The sequence below is a fragment of the Canis lupus genome, chromosome 26, assembly GCF_003254725.2.
Source record: "Canis lupus dingo isolate Sandy chromosome 26, ASM325472v2, whole genome shotgun sequence".
In the NCBI taxonomy this organism is placed as follows: Eukaryota; Metazoa; Chordata; class Mammalia; order Carnivora; family Canidae; genus Canis; species Canis lupus.
In genome coordinates, this window is record NC_064268.1 from 16,210,002 (window position 1) to 16,236,612 (window position 26,611).

The 26,611-nt window shown below is 42.9% G+C and overlaps 1 protein-coding gene across 11 annotated transcripts in view; it reads right to left on the reverse strand.

The window, feature by feature from the left end:
* The window catches only part of CIT (citron rho-interacting serine/threonine kinase), a 165,105-nt gene extending 144,147 nt beyond the window's left edge, over window positions 1-20,958 (reverse strand). For 5 of the 11 annotated variants that reach the window (XM_025474161.3, XM_025474157.3, XM_025474153.3 and 2 more), the window contains exons 1-5: window positions 20,868-20,923; window positions 19,783-19,882; window positions 14,585-14,726; window positions 6,375-6,550; window positions 469-570 (exon numbers count right to left, since the gene is read on the reverse strand). In XM_025474161.3, coding sequence (XP_025329946.3) covers window positions 469-570; window positions 6,375-6,550; window positions 14,585-14,726; window positions 19,783-19,878 — 516 coding nt within the window. In that variant the 5' untranslated portion in view covers window positions 19,879-19,882; window positions 20,868-20,923. Of the gene's footprint in view, window positions 1-468; window positions 571-6,374; window positions 6,551-14,584; window positions 14,727-19,782; window positions 19,883-20,867 lie in introns of all 11 variants that reach the window. The other 6 variants (XM_025474163.3, XM_025474162.3, XM_049101524.1 and 3 more) reach the window with 3 other exon arrangements.
* Window positions 20,959-26,611: the final 5,653 nt, after the last annotated feature.

Sequence of the window (26,611 nt, forward strand, 5' to 3'; positions counted from 1 at the left end):
CTGCAGTGTTTGCCTTTTCTTAAAATCACAATGCATTATCACAATTTTTAAAAATTAAAAAATGTTCTCTAGACTTAGTGGTGATCATCTCACAACACAAATACTAACTCATTATGTTGTACACCTGAAACTAACATAATGTATGTCAATTATGACTCAAAAAAAAAAATTTAAAGCAAGATTCAACTCTATTAAAGGTCATAGCAGACTACTCCCAAATAAACAACTTCTCATTATTGCCCTTTAAGCCATGGCTACAATACCCAACAGCAGATGGGGCAGTTTCTAAATGGACTGGCTCTTACTCTTTAGGACAAGGAGAACAGGAAGACACCTGAAAGTAAGGAAAGCAACTCGATGGATCATATGAGCAAGAAGCACATCTAGTTCTACATCTGTGCTGAGTGTCAGCATTGGACTAATTGCAGAGAGAGAGAGAAAGAGAGAGAGAGAGAGAGAAAGACTCACCAGATAAAGGTTATTTTTGTCCTGAAAGGCATACTGTAGCTGGGGGATCCAAGGGCTCATGCTCTGAGATAATATGTTCCGTTCTTCCTCAAAAAATGAAACCTAGGGGAAAAAGAAACTCTTTAGACAATTGTAATAGCATTGGGGTAGGGTGGGGAGAATGTTCTATCCTCTCCCTGTGAGCCTAAACTGCTGTCCCTAGTTGAAAGAAAAGAAAAGAAAGAAAAGAAAAGAAAAGAGAGAAAGAAAGAAAGAAAGACCATCCTTTAGCCCAGCACTCCACAAATTTCACTCATTTGCCTACTTTGCTCACCATTTTTTGCCAGATCTGTATGTTATCTATCCAATTATTAACTCCTCTCCTTAAAGTCAATTCACTTCTTTTAAATCTAAATATCTTTCTCTTTCTTTCCTTCTTCACCTCCTCTCCCTGAACCATTCAGGCCTAAAGCCATTAGGTGGAGCAGAACAAGGTAGGCATCCAGGACAGGTGGTAGGGAGAGAGGGCCACAGTAGCCCAGAACAAGATGCCAGGCCCACGCAGGGTGGGGAGAGCACTGATCATGTGTGGGAGCAGTCCAATACCAGATATCAAGGGCCCACTAGGGTGAGGAAGGCATCTACACACAGGGATGGCCTGGAACTGGGCATTGGAGCCCACCCATGGGAGCAGTGGCAACAAAGACAGTACACTGGATGCACACAGATGTATAAAATAAGCTAAAATATTGAGGGAAGAGAAGAGAGCTATAAGCACAGGAAGGGTGGACACTAGAATAAACTCAGTGAAGTTGGATTGGACTTGACGGTATTGATGTGGACACATGGTTTTTCAATATACAGAGATAGAGAAATAAATATAGATGTAAATGGGTGTGTGTGTGTGTATGTGTGTGCAAGCATACTCGTGCACAGACAGGTGTATTTAATACCTGTATGTGTATTTCCTGGCTCTGTTCACTGAAAGGGGGGTCTGGAAGCAGTGATACCCCAACAGCACCAAGGGCACCTAGTACCTAGATCTCGGCGTCTAAATACCATCTTACACTGAAAGTTATTTTTCAAAGAGGAGATTATGAGGATCCCTAGGGGGCGCAGCAGTTTGGCGCCTGCCTTTGGCCCAGGGCGCGATCCTGGAGACCCGGGATCGAATCGCACACGAATCCCACATCGGGCTCCCGGTGCATGGAGCCTGCTTCTCCCTCTGCCTGTGTCTCTGCCTCTCTCTCTCTCTCTCTCTCTCTCTCTCTCTCTCTCTGACTATCATAAATAAATAAAAATTTATAAAAAAAAAAAAAAACAAAGAGGAGATTATAGGTGTGGGGCAGACAAGAGCCTGAACATCTTGTACCATAAAAAGGGACAACTCAAGATAGGGAAGTGTCAAAAGACGCAAAAAACAACCCGAAGACACTATCATGGCCCAACATATGGGACAATTTGAGTAAAAATCCATAATGACAATAATGGCTTGTGACTCACTGACTTAAGCAGGAAAATGCAAGTCTACACAGCTATAAATTAATAAATTGGAAATTTTATGAGAAACAGGTGCTTCCACAGCTTGAAAACACTTCCCTACAGAATACTTATGAAATGGCAAAGCAGAAAGGGGCACCCCATGATGAGGCATGGCAGATACCTAAGTGAATGTCGATGTGAATGTGACAAATGGAAACAAAGTCACCCGTTGGGATGCAATGAGAAGAGCAGAGTGTCTTGTCTGTGATTTTCCTGCCAAAGATCTAGCACTTGAACCTAAACATGAGCAACATTAGATATATCTATATTATACAAAATAACTGGCCTGTAATCTTCAGAATCAGAATCACCAAGGTCATGAGAGTCCAGGGAAAACTGAGAAGCTGTTCCAGGTTGAAAAAGGCTAAAAAGACAAGACAACTAAAAATGCTATGTGTGATCCTGAGCTGGACTGTTTTGTTCTAAATGGCCATGAAACGACCAGTGCAACATGACTGGGTCTGAAGATTAGACAGCACTAATACAGCACGGTTTCTTTCTAATTTTGATGGTTGTATTGTGGTCCACCGGACAGCATCCCTATTGTAGGAAATGCACACCGGACATCTTCAGAGGGATGGGGAATCAAGTTGGCAACAGATTTTCAAATGGCTCAGGAAGAAAACAATGATTCATACTTTGAGATAGTTTTCCATGACAAGTTGGCTAGGCTATAGCACCCAGCTATTCAATCACACACTCATCTAGGTGTTTCTGCGAAAGTATTTTGTAGCTACGCTCTATATGGTCAACATCTTCAATCCACTGACTTTAGTAAAGGAGATGATCTGGGTGAGCCACAGCCGTTCAGTTGAAAGAACAAAAGTGAGGCTTCCCTGAGAAAGAAGAAATTCTGCGTCGAGATTCCATTATCAGGTCTTGCCCAAGAGTTTCCAGTTCATTGGCCTGCCCTCCAGATTTCAGACTTCCCAGTCTTACAATCAGGTAGGTCATACATGTACACATTATGTATGTATTTCAAGATGTATAGGTACATATATTCAATGGGTATACATATATAATACATATATACAAAATATATATTATAGAACCTTATATAATTGCATAGAATTACATTCTATGATATATATACTGTACTTGCAACTTTTCTATAGATTTGTGACTTTCAAAATAAAAATAATGTAGCTTTAAATATACCTTCTTCCATTTAGTTCTGACAATAACACCTGTACAACTCCCAGGCATTGATATGCTACTTAATATTAAACCAGTAAACATTTCAAAATAGTTTTGTCCAGGTACTACCTAAAATCATCTTGCATACCACCAGTGATGTATGTAACACATCTGGGGAATAACCACACAGCTCCCATAATCTCCTGCACCTGATCTATGATCGCTCTGCTTTCCTGGCTCATAAAATGTATTCCATGAAGGTTGGCTGAACTGAAAAACCCACGCCTTTACTTGCTCGCCCGGGATTCTTCATCTGACCCCTGAAGCTTCCATTAAAATAAACAGTCTCTGAGGACTCATCTGGTTCTCAGCAGAGCCCAGGCAGGTGTGCTGACCTCTCCTAGTGTTGCTTACAGGATGTTGCCTCTCCTGTCTCCTTCTCCGGCATTTCCTTCCATTCACTCCTGGTGCTAGTTTTTCTCTTTTCATGCCCTTAAATCCCAAAGCCTTGCCATGGCTCAATTAAAGACTCTACTTTCCTTCCTGTTCACTCTCTTAAGGAATGGTTAGGTAGCTTTCATTAGCTCCTTGTGTGTCTGATTTTTAAAAGCCCCAAGCCCACACAGCACACCTGTGTGGCTCCATCGGTTAAGCCTCTGCCTTCAGCTCAGGTCATGATCCCAGACTCCTGGGATCAAGTCCTGCATCAGGCTCCCTGCTCAGCAGGGAGTCTGCTTCTCCCTCTGCCTCTTGCCCTGATCATTCTCGCTCTCTCTTGCTCTCTCTCAAAAAAAAAAATAAATTTTTAAAAATAAATAAATAATTTTTGTAAATAGAAAAATAGAAATCCCCAGCCCACACCTCACACAAGGTCATTGTAAGTCATTCACCTGAAGGAAAGCATACCTATGTGAGCATCTCTTTTGCTTGCCTAAGGTATAGTACATTAGATTGTTTTCTTTTCACATGCACTATTTCTCATCTAGAACATAAACACTGCAAGGTCAGGACTACATTTAATGCCTCTTCTCAAGGACCTAGAAGCACACCACACAGAATAGCTGCTCAGTAAGTACGTACTGATGATAGGTAGTTGCTTAGGTATTGGGAGGTTGAGTGAGCATCTCCCATTCCTCCCTTTCAAATGATTTGCAACAGCCTGTCATTTCTCCTTTCTGCGAAGTTGCTCGCATTTCACTGCTAAACACAGGCTACATCATTCTTGGGACTCTGACAAGCAGCTTCCTGCATTCTACTGCTCCTTTGACTGAAGGCCACTCAAAGACACTAAGTCCTTAGACTCTGATGCCAACCTCCTCATTCCAAAAGTATAAATGATCCCCAGCCACCTCACCAAGTAAACTGCCATTCCAAAAAACAGTTCTTGGAGGAATGGAGAGTTACCATTTCATAAGTACAGAGTTTCTATTTGGGATGATGAGAAAGTTCTAGAAATAGATAGTGGTTATGGTTGCACATCACACTGTAAATGCACTTAAGACCAGTGAATTGTACCCAGTGGCACCTGGGTGGCTCAATTGGTTAAGCATCTGCCTTCAGCTCAGGTCCTGATCCCAGAGTCCTAGGATCAAGCCCCACTTAGGCTCCCTGCTCAACGTGGAGTCTGCTTCTCCCTCTGCCTCTGAACCTCCCCCTAACTTGGGCACACACTCTCTCTCTCAAGTAAATAAATAGAATCATTTTTTTTAAAGGATTAAAACAGGGCAGCCCTGGTGGCGCAGCGGTTTAGCGCCGTCTGCAGCCCGCGGTGTGATCCTGGAGACCCGGGATCGAGTCCCACATCAGGCTCCCTGCATGGCGCCTGCTTCTCCCTCTGCCTGTGTCTCTGCCTCTCTCTGTGTGTCTCTATGAATGAATAAATAAAAGATTTTAAATAAATAAATAAGTAAATAGGATTAAAACAGTAAATGTTGGGCAGCCTGGGTGGCTCAGTGGTTTAGCGCCGCCTTCAGCTCAGGGCGTGATCCTGGAGACCCGGGATCGAGTCCCGCATCGACTCCCTACATGGAGCCTGCTTCTCCCTCTGCCTGTCTGCCTGCCCCTCTCTCTCTCTCTCTCTCTCTCTCTCTCTCTCTCTCTCTGTGTGTCTCTCATGAATAAATAAAATATTTTTTAAAAAACAGTAAATGTTATGTATATTTTGCCACAATCAAAAAAAGGTTCTTCATATTTCCCATATTACCCCCTCCCCAGCCAAATGCCTTATTTCTCCCCATTTCCTAGTCCATCTGTTCTAAACTACTCAGAAGAAGAAAAAAAACCACACACATCTGTATAGCATTCTAGTACTCAAACCTCCAGAACATCACACACACACTTCCACCTGCCACGCTCCTGTCACGCCTCTCTGCCCAGAATCTACATTCCCTCTCAGCGGTGTGAACCTCCCCTGGCTGTCCCTGGCTCACCCACATCTCTCCTCACTCCATAGTTGGTGAATTTGCTAACTGCTCTCCCTTCTGTGATGCTTTAGCTGCTAAGCGCCTGCTTTATACATTTGCATTTTTCCTCCACTTTCCAAAGTTGTTTTTAAACCCTGTAACTAACAGCCATAGAGCTTCAATTCCTTCTGTGGGCTTCCCACAGAGCCGGGTACATTATCGGACACATGATGTGCGCTCGGACATCTGTAACTAATAAATTGCTCTGAACACCAAGGCTGATGACCGTCTCTCTAGAAACTCAGCAAATGAATCGATATGTCTGGAGCAGCAGCCTTGTTTAAAAGAAAGAAAAATACCACAACCAAAAAGAGAAGTTCCTACCTCTCTTAAACAAGCAATACCCTAGCCATACACCAATGTTATTTAATTTCTTCAAAAGCCTGTTTTAAAATCAAATGCATATGCCCACAACGCAAATAAAGAAAATGTGCTCAAAAGCAAATACTGCCTAACTCCACGATATGCATATCTTGAAATCCCCAGCTAACGATCATCAAAGGTCATCTTAAATTCATTAGTTAAAAGGCCACGTTGATTCTGAATAAAATACAACTATGGAAACATGATAAATAAATCAAGGGGAGCTTGTGAGCCTTCAAAATGAGTCAGTATCAGTTCAAGAAGAAAAGCTGAGAACCTGAGAGATCTTTCTGCAACCATAATTAACCAGAGCCACCAAGGAAAACTTGTGGGATCCCAGATGTCAATTCAGCAGATTACTGCCTCTGCAGTAAACATTCCGGCACAGAAAGGGGAAAGGGCATGGTGTTAAAATGCTCCTACCTGCTCTTGGGCCAACAAGGTCTTCTTCTTCATGACTTTCATGGCATAGATATCTCCGGTGGCTCGCTCTCTTACCACCTGCACTTCAGCAAAGTGACCACAACCCACAAGACTTCGGACTTCAAAGTCCTTTGCTGAAGGCTGGAGCTCCTGTAATTCAGCTATGGTGTCGGAATCTGCAAGAGATGGAAGAGTTGCTCCCAGGTAAGTAAAGCATTTCAAATACATGCATCTTTATGAAAGCAAAAAAAAAAAAAAAAAGAAGAAGAAGAAAAAGTGTTCCTATGTGTTCCCTCACTGTCAAAAGACATTTAGTCACTTTCTCATCCGTCATGAATAATTATAAAATCAGCACAAAAGTGTTTTTATATGTTAAAATTAAGGGCTCCAGAAATTCCAAAGCAGTTTCCATGGTAGCTATAATTTGAATCCTGTAGACTCAGAAAATAGGAGGAGAACACAAATCATGCTTTTCCTCCTCCTCTCCGAAGGCTGTAGGGCAGTGTTTGGTCAAACATGTTTATCAGCATTTAGATTGGTTTATAATGTGATGTAAGCAACATGATTCCCATCTCAATCAACTTTGGAGCTGACTGCAAGATCATTCCATGCTAAGTGTGTTCTGCACAGTTTTATCCCACTAACCCATCTCCCTTGGACTGTGTGGGTAATACCTCCTCTTTCTCTTAATACATAGAGGTTCCACAAAACAAACAAACAAAAATGGAGCCCTGACATTTGCAATGTGGAGTTGACAGGGCACATGTCTAGAAGGGTTTACAACTAACTTTTTCTTAGCATATAGTCTTCTTTTTCAAGTGCAGTTTCTCAGTACCTTACTCCACTCAGGCTGTTACATCAAAACACCATAGATGAGGTGGCTTCAACAACAGTTATTTATTTCTTACAGTTCTGGAGGCTGGGGAGCCCAAGATTAAGGTACTGGTAGATTAAGTTCCTGGTGGGAACCCACTTTCTGGCTTACAGACAGCTACCTTCTCACTATATACTCACAAGATGGAGAGAGAGGGGACCCTGGTCTCGCTTCTTCAAAGGCCAACAGTTCACTCTGGGAGGCCCCACCTTCATGACTTCATCTAAATATAATTACTTCCCCAAAGGCTCTCCCTTCATATAACCACCATATTGGAAATTAGAGCCTCAACATTTGAATATGTACGGGGACACGAACATTCAGTCCATAATAGGCGGAGATCCTCAATGTATGATGTGTGGATTTGGAATCTACCGTATATTTATTGACACTATTCTGGGACATCACTGGATATGCAATGACTCTAAGGATCTGAAAGAATAGAGCACAACAGCTGTATCTGACTAAAAAATTCAATCCTTCACATTATAGAGAAACAGGGGTTACATGCCAAAGGAAGACAAGAGGAACGCATAATCAAAATTAACTTGGAGGGCAGCCCCAGTGGCGCAGCGGTTTAGCGCCGCCTGCAGCCCGGGGTGTGATCCTGAAGACCCAGGATCGAATCCCGCATCAGGCTGCCTGCATGGAGCCTGCTTCTCCCTCTGCCTGTGTCTCCGCCTCTCTCTCTCTCTCTCTCTCTCTCTCACTCTCTCTCTCGCTCGTTCTGTGTGTCTCTATGAATAAATAAATAAAATCTTTAAAAAATAATTAAAAAAACAAAATTAACTTGGAGAATCCCTCAGAAAGGTCCCACGATGAAGACCAAGAGACTCTTGAATTCCCATGTGGACACTAAAGCCCTCGGAGCCCTAGAGCGGGTTGCCATTTCTACAGTTGCACACGAGATAAAGCTGGGAGCTACATTCTAGAGTTACAGGGGCACCTGGGTGGCTCAGTGGTTGAGCATCTGCCTTTGGCTCAGATCATGATCCTGGGGTCCTGGGGTCCTGGGATCGAGTCCCACATAGGGCTCCCCATGGGGAGCCTGCTTCTCCCTCTGCCTCTCTCTCTCTGTCTCTCTCTCTGTTTCTCATGAATAAATAAATAAAATCTTTAAAAGAAATAAAATTTTTAAAAAATAGAGCTACAGTCAGCTTGGCAAGTTAGTCACACAATCAGAGGAAATGGGGGAAAGCCATTTCATACCTAGAGTTGCTGAGCAGCTTATTGATAAATTAGTAAATGCAATTTTAATTGCTACCCACCCTCTTTCTTTGAGGCATGGGTGGAGCTGAATTCACTTGGATCAAAGGCACACATGATGAACTCCACCGCACTAACTACCTTCCCACCCACAGACCATACCTCTCTCTTCAGCCAGTCACCCTGAGAAACACCTCCCTTTGGTCCCTGGGGGAATGAGGCAAAAGTGATGGGTAGATCTGGATAAATTCACCATGACCATTGTAAAAGATACATCTAAAGTGCCTTCATGGAGAATTCCATGCAGAAGGAAAGTTGAAAGCTGCACAATATTTTCCTTTTGCCCTGACATCCCTATGCCCTATCCTGTCTTTCTTTCCTGCCCTTCTTCCAAGTTTCTTTCAGATCAAGTACTTGAGTTTTGAATTATAATACCCCAAATACACTGGCTTGCAACTTTCTGGGTTGAATCTGATTTTATTATTGCTTGCAGACAAAGCCTCTCTCGATCCCCTGCTGGGCCTTAGGTCCCTAGGTAGTTTCTAGCATTTGTCCAACTTAACTATGGATCTGCGGCTGGTAACCACTAGGCATTTCAATCACACAAGTAAACAAACATCGATAGGCAAAGACTCCCACAACTTCCCTCCATACCGGTAGCATCTGTGACTGCAAAACCAAAGCACACTTCAGCCCTGCACACTGTTAGTTACAGCATGTAAGGACTGAATATTGAGGTGGAAACAAAGACCCAAAGCACTATAATGAAAATGCAGTCAAAGCACAGCCTTGTCAGATAAACATTTGGACCGAGGGGCAAAAGCCAACACAGCTGAGTATATCCCTTCCTCTTCTGAAATTCAGTCAATTCAACATCTCAATTTCTAGGAATTTGTCCTTCACAGAAACATGAACAGATGTGCTTGAAAAAGACACACACAGCAAGATACCCATCATGAGCACTGCATGTAGGAGAAAAATAACCAGAAATGACCTAATGGTCCATGGGCACCTCGGTGGCTCAGTTAAATGTCTGCCTTCAGCTCCAGGATCCTAGGATCCTGGGGTCCTGGGATTGAGCCCCAGGTTGAGCCGACCTCCCTGCTCAGCAGGGAGTCTGCTTCTCCCTCTCTGCCTCTCCTCATCCCTGTTTGTGCTCTCCCCTATTCTCACCATCTCTCTCTCTCAAATAAATAAAATCTTAAAAAAAAAAAAAAAAAAAGATGACCTAAAGCTCCATCAACAGGAAAATGGCATCGACCTAAAGTTCATTCACATAAAAGAATATTAGGCACAGGGAGTAGCTCAATCTCCACTAGAATATACAATCTTTAAGAGCAGGGATTTGGGGGACGCCTGGGTGGCTCAGCAGTTGAGCATCTGCTTTCAGCTTAGAGCGTGATTCTGGTCCAGGAATCAAGTCCCACATCAGGCTCCCTATGAGGAGCCTGCTTCTCTCTCTGCCTTTCTCTCTGTGTCTCTCATGAATCAATAAATAAAATCTTTAAAAAAAGAGCAGGGATTTTTGTGCATTTTGATCATTACTGTAAACTCAGTACCCAAAACGGAACCTGGCACATAGCAAATGCTCCATAAATATTTGTTGAGTAAATATATTGCTATGTGAGCAAAGCTAGTAGCAAAATATTACATCTATCAAAAGAGTGATGTTAGAACATACATGGAAAAGGTTAATTGCTAGAGCTGGTTGACTGACACACAGGAGTTCATTACACTATTCTCTTTCCCTTGAGACATGCTTGAAAATTTCCATAATAAATATTTTATAAAGACAAAAAAAGCTGCAATATTATGCACTGAACTGGTAACAGTAGTTATCTCAAATAGAGGAGATTTTGAGGGATATTCTCTCATTTTGACCTTTTATATATAACTTTGTACTCTATTTACAATTAGGAAGAAAAAATTTTTAAATATATAATTCACCTATAAGCACTACAGTTGTGAACACACAGAAGCTTTTGCTTACAGTAAACATAGCTAAAAGAGCATAAGACTGCAGCTACTGTCAAATCACCAAAAATAGTCCAATTTCAACAATTATCAACACTTGCGTGTTTAATATCAGTTTATTTTTTAGACAAATTCTATAATACAATGTTTAAGATTTTGCCACTTTGTTCACTTAGCAATGTAGTCATTTGACCAATATTTACTCAATATCTACCAAGTGCCAAACATTGTTTTAGGCACTGGGAATAGAACAGTAATTAAGAAACAAAAATCTTGAAGCACCTAGGTGGCTCACTCAGTGAAATGTCTGCCTACAGCTCAGATCATGATCTCAGGGTCCTGGGATCAAGCCCCACATCAGGTTCCCAGCTCAGTAGAGCGTCTGCTTCTCCCTCTCTCTCTCTGCCCCTCCTACTGCTCATGCTCATACTGTGTGTCTCTCTCTCAAATCAATAAAGTCTTCATTTATTGGAAAGGAAGAAAGAATCTAAATCTTTAGAAAGAGGGAGAGGGAGAAAAGGAGAAAGAGAGAGAGAGAGAAAAAGAGAAAGAGAAAAGAGAGAAAGAAAGAAAGATCTCTCAAAATGCAGGTTCCCTGCTCCCTGCCCTCCTCTAGCTGGGACCCCACTACAGGGCTATACCCTCCATCTCATTCCTCCAACAGTCCCCAAAGAAAATCTCCATCTCTATGACAAGATTCAAGAAACTTATGCAGTAGCAGCTGTTGGGGCCTTCTTCCCATGTGAAATCAAAACTCACATTCCAAAACAGAAACTCAAAAGAAGAAAGAAAAAAAATAAATAAATAAACAGCCATACTAATGTAATCACCCTTTTTTAATCCACAGCCTCTCAGCCATACCCTCCAGGAAGCCTCTCCAAAACTACAAAATAGTTCCTTACAAGAGAATTCTATTAGAAAAAGCTACATTTCTCTAAGCCTAAGCCCCTGATTACTGAATGAGTCTGGAAGATCTACTACTTGAAAGTAACCAGGGGGCAGGGCACCTGGGTGGCTCAGTTGGTTGAGCATCCAACTCATGCTTTTGGCTCAGGTCATGATCTCAGGGTCATGGGCTGGAGCCCTGTGTCAGGCTCTGTGCTCAGCGGGGAATCTACTTAAGGATTCTCACTGTCCCTCTCCCCTGTTCATGCTCTCACTCTATTTTTTTTAATATTTATTTATTTATTTATTATTTATGATAGACTTAGAGAGAGAGAGAGAGAGAGAGAGAGATGCAGAGACACAGGAGGAGGGAGAAGCAGGCTCCATGCCAGGAGCCCGATGCGGACCCGATCCCAGGACTCCAGGATCGCGCCCTGGACCAAAGGCAGGCGCCAAACCACTGAGCCATCCAGGGATCCCCTCTCACTCTAAATAAATAAATAAATAAATCTTTTTTAAAATAAATAAAGTAACCAGAGGGGCAGATCCCAGATTGATGAAAGTGCCTGTAGATGGCTTGATAAATTAGTTTCATAATTTCCCCTCCCCTCCCACTCCCTACTTGAAAATTTAAATACTCAAGAAAGGTAGGAGTTTATTCAAACAAATAGGGAATAATGAAAAGTATCCAAAATACATTTTAAAATTAAAGATACAAAAAAAATAAATAAAAATCAAATTAAATTAAAGATACACAATGTATTAAATGTACGTTGAGGTTGATGGCTATGTGGTGAACATTTATTATCTCTTATGTGTCAGGCCACATAAGCCTGGTCTGTGCACTAGTTCATTCAATCCCCAAACAACCTTATGAGATAAGCATTTTCCTCATTTTGCAGATCAGGAAACAGAAGAGACAAGGTACACATAAACCCCAAAGCTCACTGTGGTGGATCTACACTGATTTTTATCTACTCAAAACTCCCAGCTCCTTTGGGCCCTTGCAATTTCTCTCATTTCATCAGACCCTGGTAATCAGGGTGCACTGAACCCCTGAGCACCCAGATGAGATCATCAACTTCATATCCTAGCCCAGTACCTGATCAAGGGATAGACAGATGGTTTAGAGCAGAGCCAATTAGAATCTTTCCTGGGGATTGTATTAATATAGACAGTGGAAGATAAACCTTGCACAGGGTGTGGTAGCCAATCTCCAAAGATGGTGCCCAATGAATCACACACCTCCTAGAATTCACGCCCTTGTATAGTTCCCTGACACATGGAATCTGGGCGGCCCTATGACTCACTTCAAACAACAGAATGCAGCCCAAGAGATCCTAATGTCCCTTCCATGCCTAAGCCCTAAGAAGTCCTGGCAACTTCCACTTTGGTGCTTTTGGAAACCCTGAGCTGGGGATCCCTGGGTGGCGCAGCGGTTTAGCGCCTGCCTTTGGCCCAGGGCGCCATCCTGGAGACCTGGGATCGAATCCCACGTCGCACTCCCGGTGCAAGGAGCCTGCTTCTCCCTCTGCCTGTGTCTCTGCCTCTCTCTCACTGTGTGCCTATCATAAATAAATAAAAATTAAAAAAAGAAAAAAAAAAAAAAAGAAACCCTGAGCTGCCACGTGAGTCAACATCTCTGCTAGAGACCATGTAGATCAGAGGTCAGTGAGTTTTTTCTTGAAGGGCAAGAGAGTAAATATTTTAGGCTTTGTGGGCCATATAGTCTCCATCACCACGACTCAAACGCCTCATAATGAGTATATAAACACGTAGGCAAGGCTAACAACATTCCAGTAAAACTTTGTTTACAAAACAGGTCTCCCAGGCTATGGTTGGCTGACCCTTGACAGAGAGACCACATGGAGAAGCCACGTAGAGAGCAAGAGGCCGAGACTTCCCAGAAACAGAGAAAGGCCCAATCACCCCCCGAGTCCCAGCTGAGTCTAGCCTTCTGGGCAACTTGCCAGACACTGAGCAAGTCATCTGGGACGTTCTAGACTAGGAGAGTCCTGGGTGCCTACAATCTTAGCCCAAGTCACATGGAGTGGAAAAATCCTAGCTGTGCCCAGTCAATCCCCAGATTCATGAGAGGTAAGACAATGATTACTGTTTTAGGCCACAATAGTTCAGGGTGCCCGGTTACACAGCAAAGTTGTATAAGGGAAGGTTTCTCATACTTGGCACTACTGAAATTTTGGATCAGATAATTTTATGCTGTGGTGGCTATTGTCATTGCAAGAAGGTTAGCATTATCTCTGGCTTCACCCATTAGATGCCGGTAGCACCCTTCCCCTGCTAAGCTGTGACAACAAATAATACCTCCAGACATTGCCAAGAGTCTAGAGAAGGCGAAATCACCACTGGTTGGAAAACACTGATGTAAGGTAATCGAATACAAAACTAGGACTCAGACAGCGGCAGCCAACTCCTCCATCTCAAGGAAGACAAGAACAGGGTGTGGGCACAGCCAATTTATGCCTTTCATAGGGCCGGACACCTTTCCCTTCCTCAGCCCCCTCTTCCATTAAAAAAAAAAGTCAAGGGGCGCCTGGGTGGCTCAGTTAGTTAAGCATCCAAATCTTCATCTCAACTCAGGTCTTGATTTCAGGGTCAAGCCCCTTGATTTCATGAGTTCAAGCCCCATGTCAGGCTCCATGCTAGGTATGGAGCCTACTTAAAAAAAAAAAAAAGAAACTATGAAAAAAGTCAAAATTATATTTTATGATGACATTGTCATAAAGATGAATAAAATCCCAAATCATTATTATTATAACCATATTTTTCGTATTATTTCAAAATTAATTTAACTAGTGAAAAGAGGTTCAATTTATTAAAATTAAATATTGTGGGCTCTAAGCACTGTGCTTGCTATGCCTGTTAGATTATCAGCCCTGAGTGGGTATAAGGATGGAGCCAGTGGACACTGCTTAACAGCTGGAACCAGCTATACCAAAAGTTTAACCCAACCCTAGATTTCTCAGTTTCATGAGCCCTAAATTCACTTTTTGGCCTCAGCTAGTTTGAGTTAAGTTTCTGTCACCTGCAACCATGAGACCTAACTTATCTGGCCTCCTAACTGCAGCAGATAGAAACTGACCTTGAAACTGGGTCTGAAAAAAAAAAAGAAAAAAGAAAGAAACTGGGTCTCTCTTCCTCCAAGCAGAGTTCTTACCCACTACCACCAACCACTAACTCATTTGGCTTCCAGCATCTTTGCAGTTTTCTCTGGCAGAATGGTTTTCAAGAAAAATTTCTCCAAACTTACACTTCCGGACAAAGTTGCTCACGTGCTTGATCTTCATCAGAGCAGGCTGACTGCATTCTCCAAAGAGAACGAAGAGGGCATCTAATATCCCTTCTCGGGAAAGAGGAGACATCTGCTGTTGAGTCAGAAAGGGTGGTTTCCCCTAAAAACAGCAAACAGCAGATGGAGACACTGTCAATAATGAAAAGCTTTGATCAATAACATCCACACAGAGTAAATTACAAGCCACCAACTCTAACTGCTCACGACACACGCTAACAGCACAATTCTGGGGCTTCATTCTTTAAAGCAACATCAATTGAGAGTCATTACGTTATCACTTGTACGATTCCATTACCGTGGATTTCTTCCACCAGCACCTGGGAAGAAAAGCTTCACAAGCATGCCATTAACAAGAAAAGGCTCTTCTTTCTTAACAGTCTGAGGCTCATGGGAACATTTACTCTGGACCCTGCTGGTTACGACATGCATGTTTCCATGTCTCTACAATAGGACACAATGATTGCTACTTCTTTTGAGTGTGCCTGGAGGCTTGCTAATATAACTGCAGTTCCTTTTTTTCTTTTTTTTTAAACGACAATGACCTCCCTTTTTTTTTTTTTTAAAGACTTTATTTATTTATTCATGAGAGACACAGAGAGAGAAGGCAGAGACATAGGCAAAGGGAGAAGCAGGCTCCATGCAGGGAGCCTGATGCAGGACTCAATCCCAGGACCCCGGGATCACACCCTGAGCCAAAGGCAGACACTCAACCACTGAGCCACCCAGCGTCCCAACTGCAGTTTCTTTAATGCTCTCAAACAATCTAGAGTAGTATGGACAGAGTGACCATTCTAAAGCTGAATTTATTCATAATCCAGACCAACAGTTGCAAACTGGCAGACTGCATCTAACCCACACAGACATGTTTTGTTGGGCCTGCAGCATTTAAAATAATTTGAATTATCTGCCAATATTGAAAAATCAGGAAATTTTACCCGAAAGAAGGGGTAGGATCTGGGGGTTCTCCTGAAACACTGGAGGATAGAGCCACATTGCCCCACATTCTTTTTTTTTTTTTTTTTTTTTAAGATTTTATTTACTTATTTGTGAGAGACAGAGAGAGAGAGAGGCAGAGGCACAGGTAGAGGGAGAAGCAGGCCCCATGCAAGGAGCCCGACGTGATTGTCCCACATTCTTGTCTGGTGATAAACAGTGGCTCTCGGGTAGCCCTGGTGGCGCAGCGGTTTAGCGCCGCCTGCAGCCCAGGGTGTGATCCTGGAGACCCGGGATCGAGTCCCCCACATCGAGCTTCCTGCATGGAGCCTGCTTCTCCCTCCGCCTGTGTCTCTGCCTCTCTCTCGCTCTCTCTTAATGAATAAATAAATAAATCTTTACAAAAAAAAAAAAAACAGTGGCTCTCGAGTGATGCTGCCCCTCTGTGTAGAGAATGTGTTCTGCAGTTCACCGTAGATCTGACTGCCAGTCTTCTATCGGGCCCATGTGACTCACTCATACTCACTGCCTAGCCCCCAAAGACATGAGTTTGCAACCTTTGGTCTAGAGCAATGATCTCCATGTGCATGGGGATCCCTGGGTGGCTCAGTGGTTTAGCACCTGCCTTAGGCCCAGGGCGTGATCCTGGAGTCCCAGGATCGAGTTCCACATCAGGCTCCCTGCATGGAGCCTGCTTCTCCCTGTCTCTGCCTCTGACACTCTCTCTCTCTCTCTCATGAATAAATAAAATCTTAAAAAAAAAAAAAAATGATCTGGGATGCCCGGGTGGCTCAGAGGTTGGGCGCCTGCCTTTGGCCCAGGGCGTGATCCTGGAGTCCCAGGATTGAGTCCCACATCAGGCTCCCTGCATGGAGCCTGCTTCTCCCTCTGCCTACGTCTCTGCCTCTCTCTCTCTGTCTCTCATGAATAAATAAATAAAAATTGTTTTTAAAAAATGATCTCTATGTGCCAGGCTATGGATTGTGTGGTGATATCTCTGCAAAGATGGCCCCCTACAGGCCCTTTATCTCTACATGTGCTTGCCACCACTCCATTAACAATCTATTTCCCCTCCTCTTGAATCTGTCTCTGTGACTTGCTTCAAGCAACAGGTGACACAAGTGACACTGCCCCAGTTCAGGGCAGAGCTCTCAAGGAGGCTAGCAGCTTCTGCTTTTGCTCTTTTGGGAAGCCAGTCGCCATGTAAAAAAGCTTAGGCTAGACCAGGGGTCAGCAAACTATGGTCCATAGGCCAATCTGGCCCCACTGTGTTTTTATAAATAGTTTTATTGGAACACAGCCAGACCCACTCATTTACATATTGTCTGTGGCTGCTTTTGTGCTACAGTGGCAGAGGTGAACAGTTGCAGCTACCCCAAAGCCTAAAATATTTATTATTTAGAAAAGAAAGTTACAAGGCCTGGGTCAGACTACTGGCTAATGAAAGGCCTCATAGAGAAGTCAGCTGGAGGGACACTGAGATGCACCAGCCAGCAGGCAGTGCCCAGATGTTCCAGCCCCAGCCAAGCTCCCAACACAATATGGCCCCTTGAGTGACCCCAGCTGATATCACGGGGTAGAACAGGAAGACTGCCTAGCTGATTCCAAACAACCCACAGAATCAGAAGAAAAAATAAATCGTTACTGCTTTAAACTTTGAGAGTGTTTTCTTACACTGGATAATAGAAACAGGCTGGCTACATTTGAATCACCTGAAGAATTTAGCTACAAAACAACAATAACAAAATACTCTGGTGCTATCCCTGACCTACTGAACAAGAATTTCCCAGTTAGTAGCTTAGAACATGTTTTATCAACAAGCTCACCAAGAGATTCAAGCTTCGGCCAAGTATGAGAAGCCCTGGGCCACAAGCCACCATACCTGTCACTTTAGTTATACTTCTGCCACAAACTCCCAAAAATACCACCATGCTGATGTTTAACAAAGTTCTCCAGTCTGCCACGAAATGAGAAAACATGACCAGCACATGATGACTTATCTATAAGGCTAACTATATTCATATTTTAAAGTGCTCTTTTATTCTGAAATAATGTCTCCTTTCTCTGCTGTTTCTTAAAATGTCCCTTCTTTATAATGAAAGGACCAGAACGTAATAGGCTTTTCTCTATATCTGTTTTTTTATATCCTTTTTACATCTCTTACTTGACAAAATAAAAAGTTGGTTAACCTATGTCAGCCTAGCAAATCTGTGAAATTGCGCTGGCTCAAAAATCTAGAAGTCTCTGACCGCTGACGCAGAACTCCTTGGCAGGTTAAGTATAATGTTAAGTAGAAACTAAGACCCAGTCTAAAGTCCTTACCTAGATGGAAAACAAAATCATTATCCTACCTAAACCTTGTTAAAATTACATTACATGGGAAAAGAACAGTATCCATACCAGGTTAGGCAAATGTTAGGTGTATGGTACGCTTGTGAATAATTGCTTTCCCAGGGACAGGGAAGAACTCATCATGAAAAAAAGATAAACCGGGGATTTACCCCCAACCCTTACTGTTATAATGACATTTAAATATAATACACACTTAATAAACTCTGACATATGCTGGCAGCGTTGCCAGTGGTTACATGCCCAGCCTCTGTTGTCAGAATAAAAATGGAACCTGGCTCTGTCACTTACAAGCTGCGTGATCCTGGGCAAGTCCTTGCCTCCTTCAGTATCTGTCTCTTCCTACTTAAAATGTAAATAAGAATAGTCCTTACGTCCGTTATGAAGCTGAAGTAAGATAATCAGGAGCATGCTGGTTCTGTACCCAGCACATTGGAAGCCACAATTATTATATATGGAGCACAGTATAATGCCTTTAGTCAATTTTGTAATAAATTGGAAAAGTTTTGGAGTTAAATGTAAAGAAACTAAAGCACAGCAGCACTCCAGTCACCTACAGTTAGGGACAAACTATTCATTTTTGAAAAATATCTCATGACTTAAAACCGTAACAGGAATGGTCCTAACACCACAACCTAAGCTTTCGATCTGTCTCCATTCTGAGCTGTTTGGACATTCCCCAATACCAATATTTTTGGGGGAAATGTCATCAAGAAAGTATCAGTATTTATCATTGTACAGGTATCCTTGCATAAACACCTTCCTAAATATAATTATTGCTAAGTAAACATAAATTGATCAGTATTATAACTAATAAGCGCTTAATATAAATTATCTCATTTAATCCTCATGATAACCTTGTGAATTTGGTGCTATAACCTCTATTTGACAGAGTGGCAAATGGATGCAGAGAAGGCAACGGAGTCACCCCAGGTAACACAGCTAACAAGCGCTGGGGCCAGGATTCAAACCCAGCTCGACACCACTACCTATGCTGACCGCCTGACTTGTGAATACATAAATCGAACAAGGATTTCTACATCAACGATGTTTCACCTACGTCAAAAACAAAAGAATTAAAAATCTACTGGGAATTATTTCCTGATATTAAGCTTTAACACTAGTGGGGGGATTGAAAGGCTCTATATCTTGAGCAGACTATGGAGTTTCACAAGTCTGGGTTGTTTTGGTTTTTTTCTTAAATAAAGATCTCTTAGGGGCACCTGGGTAGCTCAGCCAGTTAAGCATCTGCTTTCGGCTCAGATCATGATCTCAGGGTCCTGGGATAGAGCTCCACATCGGGCTCTCGGCTAAGCAGGGAGTCTGTTTCTCCCTCTGCCCCCTCCCCCCCTGCTCATGTTCTCCCTCTCTCAAATAAATAAATTAAATATTTTTAAAAAAACAAAGATCTCTTGAATGAAAAGAAATTCTACAGTAATTTTGGCCAAAAGACTGCCTGTGTTTTTCTTTCTTTAACAAAAGGACAAACCTTAATACGATGTGTAACATGTGAGAAATGATAAAAATTATCTCACTTTTTTTCTTAAGGATTTTTTTTTAAGATTTTAAGATTTTTTTTTTTTTTAATTCATGAGAAACACAGAGAGGAGAGAGAGGCAGAGACACAGGCAGAGGGAGAAGCAGGCTCTATGCAGGGAGCCCGACGTGGGATTCAATCCCAGGTCTCCAAGATCATGCCCTGGGCCGAAGGCGGCACTAAACCGCTGAGCCATCCGGTCTACCCAAATTATCTCCCTTTAAGGCCAAGTTCAGCTACCCACTCCTAGATTAGCCTCAGCCCTATAATAAGAATAAAAGTGACAAGAAGGTTCCAAGGAAACAAACACAGATGAACAGAGTTGGCAGACTGTTACCTGGAAGAAATGATTCAGCCTGGAGGCCCGGCTGGCAATGGGTTCAGCAGCACCAGCGTCCATTTGATTCCGTGCTCCATACTTGAACTTCAACATCTCCCTAACAGGGAAGAGACATAGAAGGTCAAGTGTTTACTGCCAATTTGAGGACGAACAGCTTGAAAGATCCTATCTTCCTCAAGATGTCAGGGATAGGAAGGTGAAAACCAACCACTATGAAACAAGTCTTGGAAAGTTCAGTCTGGCAATGGACATTACAAAGCGGATTATTTGCCCACTGTAACAAGAGGTAATACACTCATCTGACATATTCTCTTACTTACAAATAAATTTATTATTCTGCTCCGTGGATAATGTAAGCTCCACAAGAGCAGAAACACAGAGCCTGGCAAGTAGCAGGTGCTAATGAAGACTTATTGAAATGAATGATTGAAATAAGCAAATTACACAGTATGTTAGATAGTAATAGGCGCTACAGAGTTCTAAAAAAGAGAGAGGGAAATAAGGGTAATTGGTGTGTGCCCGCATTTTTTTAACAGTGTAGCCACAGTAGACTACACTGAGAAGGTAACATTTGAAGCAAGTGGGTAAGCAGTGAGCCTTGCTGATGGGCGGGGGAGGCAAGCAAAGCGTGCGGCGCCCAGGAACAGCGGAACAGCCGGGGCCCAAGCACCGAGGCAGGACCTGGGCTTCCCTGACCCCGCCGCGGAGGGGAGAGAGGCTGCAGCACCGGGAAAGGGGCGGGACGCAGGTGACTGCGGATACCGAGAGCGTGAGGGAGGACACTCCAGCAGACGGAACAGCGCAGGAGCACACAAGGGACCCCACCCGGCTTAAGACGGGTGCAATTCCTTCTGCCCCGGGCACCACCTGCAGACCCTTCGGCTCCCTAGGAGGGGGGCGCGCACCGCCAGCCGAGGGCCACCCCGCGCCCCCGCCCCGGCAGCCCTGGGGGCGGCACCGCCACCCACCCCGCCCACCCCACAGCGGGAAGGAAAGCCGGGACTCGTGTGACTGGAAGCGGCCCTCCCCCCCGCCTCGCAGAGTGGGGTGGGGGGAAATGGGCGTGCGGGATTCGGACTCACGCTCCGCCGACCCCGCCAGTCCGCGTTCTGCTCCGCCCCGCGCCTCCCGCCGCCGCGTTTGAACCTAGCGAACGGCATGGGCGGGTCTCAGCCGTGCCCCAGCCAATCAGAGTGCCCGCTCCTAGGACGACCCTCTGCGTCCCAGCCAGGCCCCACCCAAAGTCCTTAAAAGGAAAGAGGAAGTGGAAGGGAGAACCAATCAGATTGTGTCTTCCTCCGACTCGTGACCAATGGGAAACGGGGAAGGAGAAACCCTGCGGGGCAGCTCCTGGGAGTTTGAAATTGGCGGTTAAGGGATCCCTGGGTGGCGCAGCGGTTTAGCGCCAGCCTTTGGCCCAGGGCGCGATCCTGGAGACGCAGGATCGAGTCCCACGTCGGGCTCCCGGTGCATGGAGCCTGCTTCTCCCTCTGCCTGTGTCTCTGCCTCTCTCTCTCTCTCTCTGTCTCTCTGTTACTATCATGAATAAATTAAAAAAAAAAAGAAGACTATCATTTAAAAAAAAAAAGAAATTGGCGGTTAAGCAGCATGCTGCGTTTAAGGATGTGTCTGTTTGGGTGTCCAGGATCCCTGGGGAGGTTACGGGGGGGGCTCTGTCCTCTGCTTCCATAGCCACCCGTGAGAAGGAAGGCAGCCAGGCTGCTCTGGTCTTCTTTGTTCCTTAAAGTGGCCTAAAGTTGAAGTACTTGTTATTTCGGGAAATCAGGGAGCTGAATGCAGGACTCGATTCCAGGACCCTGGGATCATGACCTGAGCCAAAGACAGATGCTCAACCACTGGGCCACCCAGGTGCCCTGAAAGGACATTTTAAAATCAGTTAAACGCAGGAGATGGAACTATAAATTAGCACAGTCTCTTAAAAAAGTTTGGTTCTATTGGATAAAGTTGAAGATAAACACATTCCATGTCTCATATGCACAGGAATGTACAAATAGTATTGTATGACATAATGGCAAAAAAAAAAAAAACCTGGAAACAACGCTAATGTCTATCAGCAGCACAAAGTATAATTTTTATATGGTGGTGTTTTCATACATTAATGAAAAGGAATAAATACAGCTAAACATAATGATATAATGAGTTTTGAAACAATGCCGAATGAAATGACAATAGAACAAAGTATGACTTCATTAATATAAATTTCAAAAGCACACCAAAAAAAAAAAAAAAAAGAAAGTGAAGAGAGTGAGGTATGTGCAGGTAGTAAAACCATAAAGCAAAAATCAAGGTGCTTGGGTGGCTCAGTCAATTAAGCGTCTGCCTTCCTCTCAGGTCATGATCTCAGGGTCCTTGGGATCCAGGTCCACATCATAGGGCTCTCTTCTCAGCAGGGAGCCTGCTTCTCCTCTCCCTCTGCTGCTCCTCCTGCTTATGCTTGCTCTTTCTCTCTCTCCCTCAAATAAAATCTTTTTTAAAAAGCAAAAGTCAGGAGAGTAGTTCCTTGAAGCTAAAATGGAGGCCATTCAAGGTGTCAGGGTGCTGCTATGATCTATTTCTTAACCTAGATGGTAATACTATGGATATTTGTTTTATAATTATTAAATGGGGGATCCCTGGGTGGCGCAGCGGTTTGGCGCCTGCCTTTGGCCTACGGCGCGATCCTGGAGACCCGGGATCGAATCCCACGTCGGGCTCCCGGTGCATGGAGCCTGCTTCTCCCACTGCTTGTGTCTCTGCCTCCCTCTCTCTCTCTCTGTGTGACTATCATAAATAAATAAAAATTTAAAAAAACTTATAATTATTAAATTGGGTGTGCATGTGTATGTTCTATTTATGTATATAAAATGTTCTATTTATGTATATAAAAAATTTAAAGAGAGTCTTGTTCCCTTCTAATTCCTACACTACATAGACCTAGAGATGTGTTATCACATGCACGTATATACACATACACCTGTGTACATCAATACAAAACCATAGCTACAGACTTGCTGAATACACTTTTTTTTTTCCCAAATCTAACTTGCTCTTCCTCCTTGGGACAATAATGATAGCTACTATTTATCAAGCCCCGTCCCCTACTAAACACTTTATCTCATTTAATCCTTACCACAACGCTAAGAGAGAGGAACTATAATCCACATTTTATAGATGGAAAAACTGAAACTGAGAGAAGTGGGGTGGATAATTTTGGGACATTCAACTTTAGGAGGTGGAATGGAGTTTGGAACTCCCTGAACTAACTGACTCCAAACCCTTTTGTCTATACAAAACCCGCTTCTCAGAAAACATTGGAAATTCTCCCAGCCTCTGCTTTTGTCATATTGTAAGGGCTGACCCAGTATAGAAAGATGTAAAGCAAAATTAAATGCTTTTAAATGGCATGTTGGGGGTGGCAAGGTGAGAGGAGATGCAAAGTGGGTTATAGCCAGCTGTTGACTTGATAAAAAGAATCTCAGGTCTGAATGTGGATCTAGTCAATGCTTCTGATTTTTCTAGTCCAGCCAAACCTGTTAGTTTCCTGGCATCAGAAATAGAAGCCTTTACCAGAATCTTGGGACTTGTTCATCCTAAATTAGACTGCAGTGTTAGCAGCACTGTTTTGCACTGCCCTGAATCTTGCCTAGATATCCTAATTTCCCGTTAGAACAATTACTGGCCTCTGCAAATCCTTTGTGAAACAAGACAGAGAATAAAAAACAAATAAAATGAATACAGAAATATATAGTCAAAAAAAACACATTAACTCCAATTTTCTTTCAGAAGTAGTGGCTAGCTGCACAGAACATGTATGGGGAGAGCAAATAAGAAGGGACCAAGAGTGGATATGAAGGTACTATAAAGGATAAGACATTGCCAAATAGAGCTGTTGTTAGAACTAGGCAGGGGCACCTGGGTGGCTCAGTCTATTAAGCGGCCAACTCTTGATTTAGGCTCAGGTCATGACCTCAGGTCCTAGGATAGAGCCCCACATCAGGCTCTGTGCTCAGTGAGGAGTCTGCTTGAGGATTCTCTCTCCCTCTCCCTCTGTTCCTCCTCCCTCCTCCACCTCCTCTCCTCTCTCTCTCTTTCAAATAAATAAATATTAAAAAAGAAAACTAGAGATCCCTGGTGGCGCAGCGGTTTGGCGCCTGCCTTTGGCCCAGGGCGTGATCCTGGAGACCCGGGATCGAATCCCACATCGGGCTCCCGGTGCATGGAGCCTGCTTCTCCCTCTGCCTGTGTCTCTGCCTCTCTCTCTCTCTCTCTGTAACTATCATAAATAAATAAAAATTAAAAAAAAATAAAAATAAAATAAAATAAAAAAAAATAAAAAAGAAAACTAGACAGGAAACCTAAGACTATGTGTTTGTTCTTACACAAAATGAAACAATGACCAGTCCTATCCTTACATGAATCCATGATGATTATCATAATGAGGATTCCGGAAGAACACCATCATAACTGAGCCATAATGAAGGACTTTATGACATTCCTGCATTCAACCATTCATTTATCCAAAAAAACATTTATGGTGCCAAGCACTGGGGGTACCAAAACAGAAAAGACCCTTCTTGTCTGGTTTTCAAAGCCTGAGTATGGTGGAGAAATGGGGCTGGTAGCAAACAATTGTGAAACACTGTGATAAGTTCTTGTAGCAGTGGAAAGTATAGAATGCTGGGGCAACCCAGATGGCAGAGGGCAGGTGGTATGTGGCAGCAAATAGCCAAAACTTGAATGTGGAAGGAAAGTGATTGCCTTTGGAGTGTTCAACTAGGAGATAACACAATCCAAGGCACCTGAAAGACTCAAGCCAGACCTAGTGGAACCTTAAGAATGATGACACATAACCATCCCCCAAAGGACAAAAAAATGTATCTGAGAAATTAACCCCATTCTAGATACAAAGAGATAAATCTATTCTGGCCCCTTTGGCAAGGAAGACTTCCTCAATCTATTTTAGCTGCAGATAACTTCTAAATCATGAAACCAACCACTATTAACGAGTGTTTTCTAACAGCAAGCCATAGCCAACGTATTACCTGTTTCCCACCACTGATATGAGGGATGCTTTCAAGTCACAGACTTGAAAAATCACTTATTTTTAAAGTTCTACATTTTACTGTATTAGGAACAACTGTAACTAGTTCATCAAACCAGGTATTGTAGGATGTTTAGCAGTATCTTGGCTCTCACCCACTAGCATCCACTCTTAGTGGTGACAACCAAAAATGTCTCCAGACATTGCCAAATGTCCCCTGGTAGGGAGAGGGATATTGTCCTGGATAGAGAACCACCCGTTATAACTAGATGATGTGAAATTTTCCAAATAATACATTAAATATACTTTACTTAAACCAACTGAACTCACAAACATAACAAAATATGTTTTCCAGATTTTAAATATTATGAAAATATTAACTGACTTAGAAATTTCATTCTGATACTGTTGCTATCCAAATGTTTTCTCTGAATTTGAATTTTTTTGAGTGAGTGATTTTCAGTGTTTCCCTTCTTTGACCTTAGACAAAGTTTCTAACAAGGAGAGATAAATTTTCAAAGATCCATTAAATGTCATTTAGACTTCCTGCCATTTGATTCTAGATCATTTTTTACGATGCTTTGGCATGTCAGTTCATTGTGTTTCTTCAAAAATGAAATAAACTGTTAAACATACCTCTAACGCCTCAGAGCACTGGTTTCAGGAGTGTCTTATAATCTCCAGTCCACTTATAATGCAAGAAATACAGGCACCTGATAAACAACTGTTTCCTAAAAACAGCTAGGGGAAAAATGTCATCAAGTCCCTACAGAGTTCAAGAGAATAAAAAGAGTAGCCACAGACTGGGAGAAAATATTTGCAAAATACAGATCTGATAAAGATCCAAAATATACAAAGAACACTTAAAACAACAATCAGAAAAGAGCCAGATGTAAAAATGAGCCTAAGACCTTAAAGGAAACCCCACTAAAGAAGATATACAGATGGCAAAAAACAGCAAATGAAAAGATACTCCACATCCTATGTCATTGGGGAAGTGCAAATCAAAACAACAGTGAGCCATCACTACACACCCATTAGAATGACCAAAATTCAGAACACAGACAACACCAAACACTGGTGATGATGTAGAGCCACAGGAACTCCTGTTCATACCTGGTGAAAATGAAAAGCAGTACAACCACTTTGGGAGATGGTTTGGCAGTTGCTTACAAAACTAACCACCCTTACCGTACAATCTAGCAGTTACTCTCCTCGGCATTTATCCAAAGGAGTTGAAAACTGCAAGTCCACACAAAAACTGTACATGAATATTTGTAGCAGCCTCATTCATAATTGTCAAAACCTGAAAGCATCCAAGATGTCCTTCAATAAGTGAGAGGATAAATAAACCATGAAACATTCCAGACAATGGAATATTATTCAGTGCTGAAAAGAAATGAGCTGTGAAACCATGAAAAGACATGGAGGAAACTTAAATGCATATCGTTAAGTCAAAGAAGCCAATCTGAAAAAGGCTGCACCTTATAATTCCAACTATGTAATATTCTGGAAAAGGAAGAACTATGGAGACAGTAAAAAAAAATTAGTGGTTGGGAGAGAGAGATGAATTGGTGGAACACAGAGCATTTTTAGGGGAGCACAGCTGTTTTTTGATACCATAATAATGGACACATGTCACTGTACATTTGTCCAAACCCATAGAATATACTATCCCCAGGATGAGCAGTGATGTAAATTGTGAACTTTAGATGCTGATGACGTGTCCATTCCATATAGGTTCATCAATTGTAACAAATGTGCCACTCTGGTGGGGGATGTTGA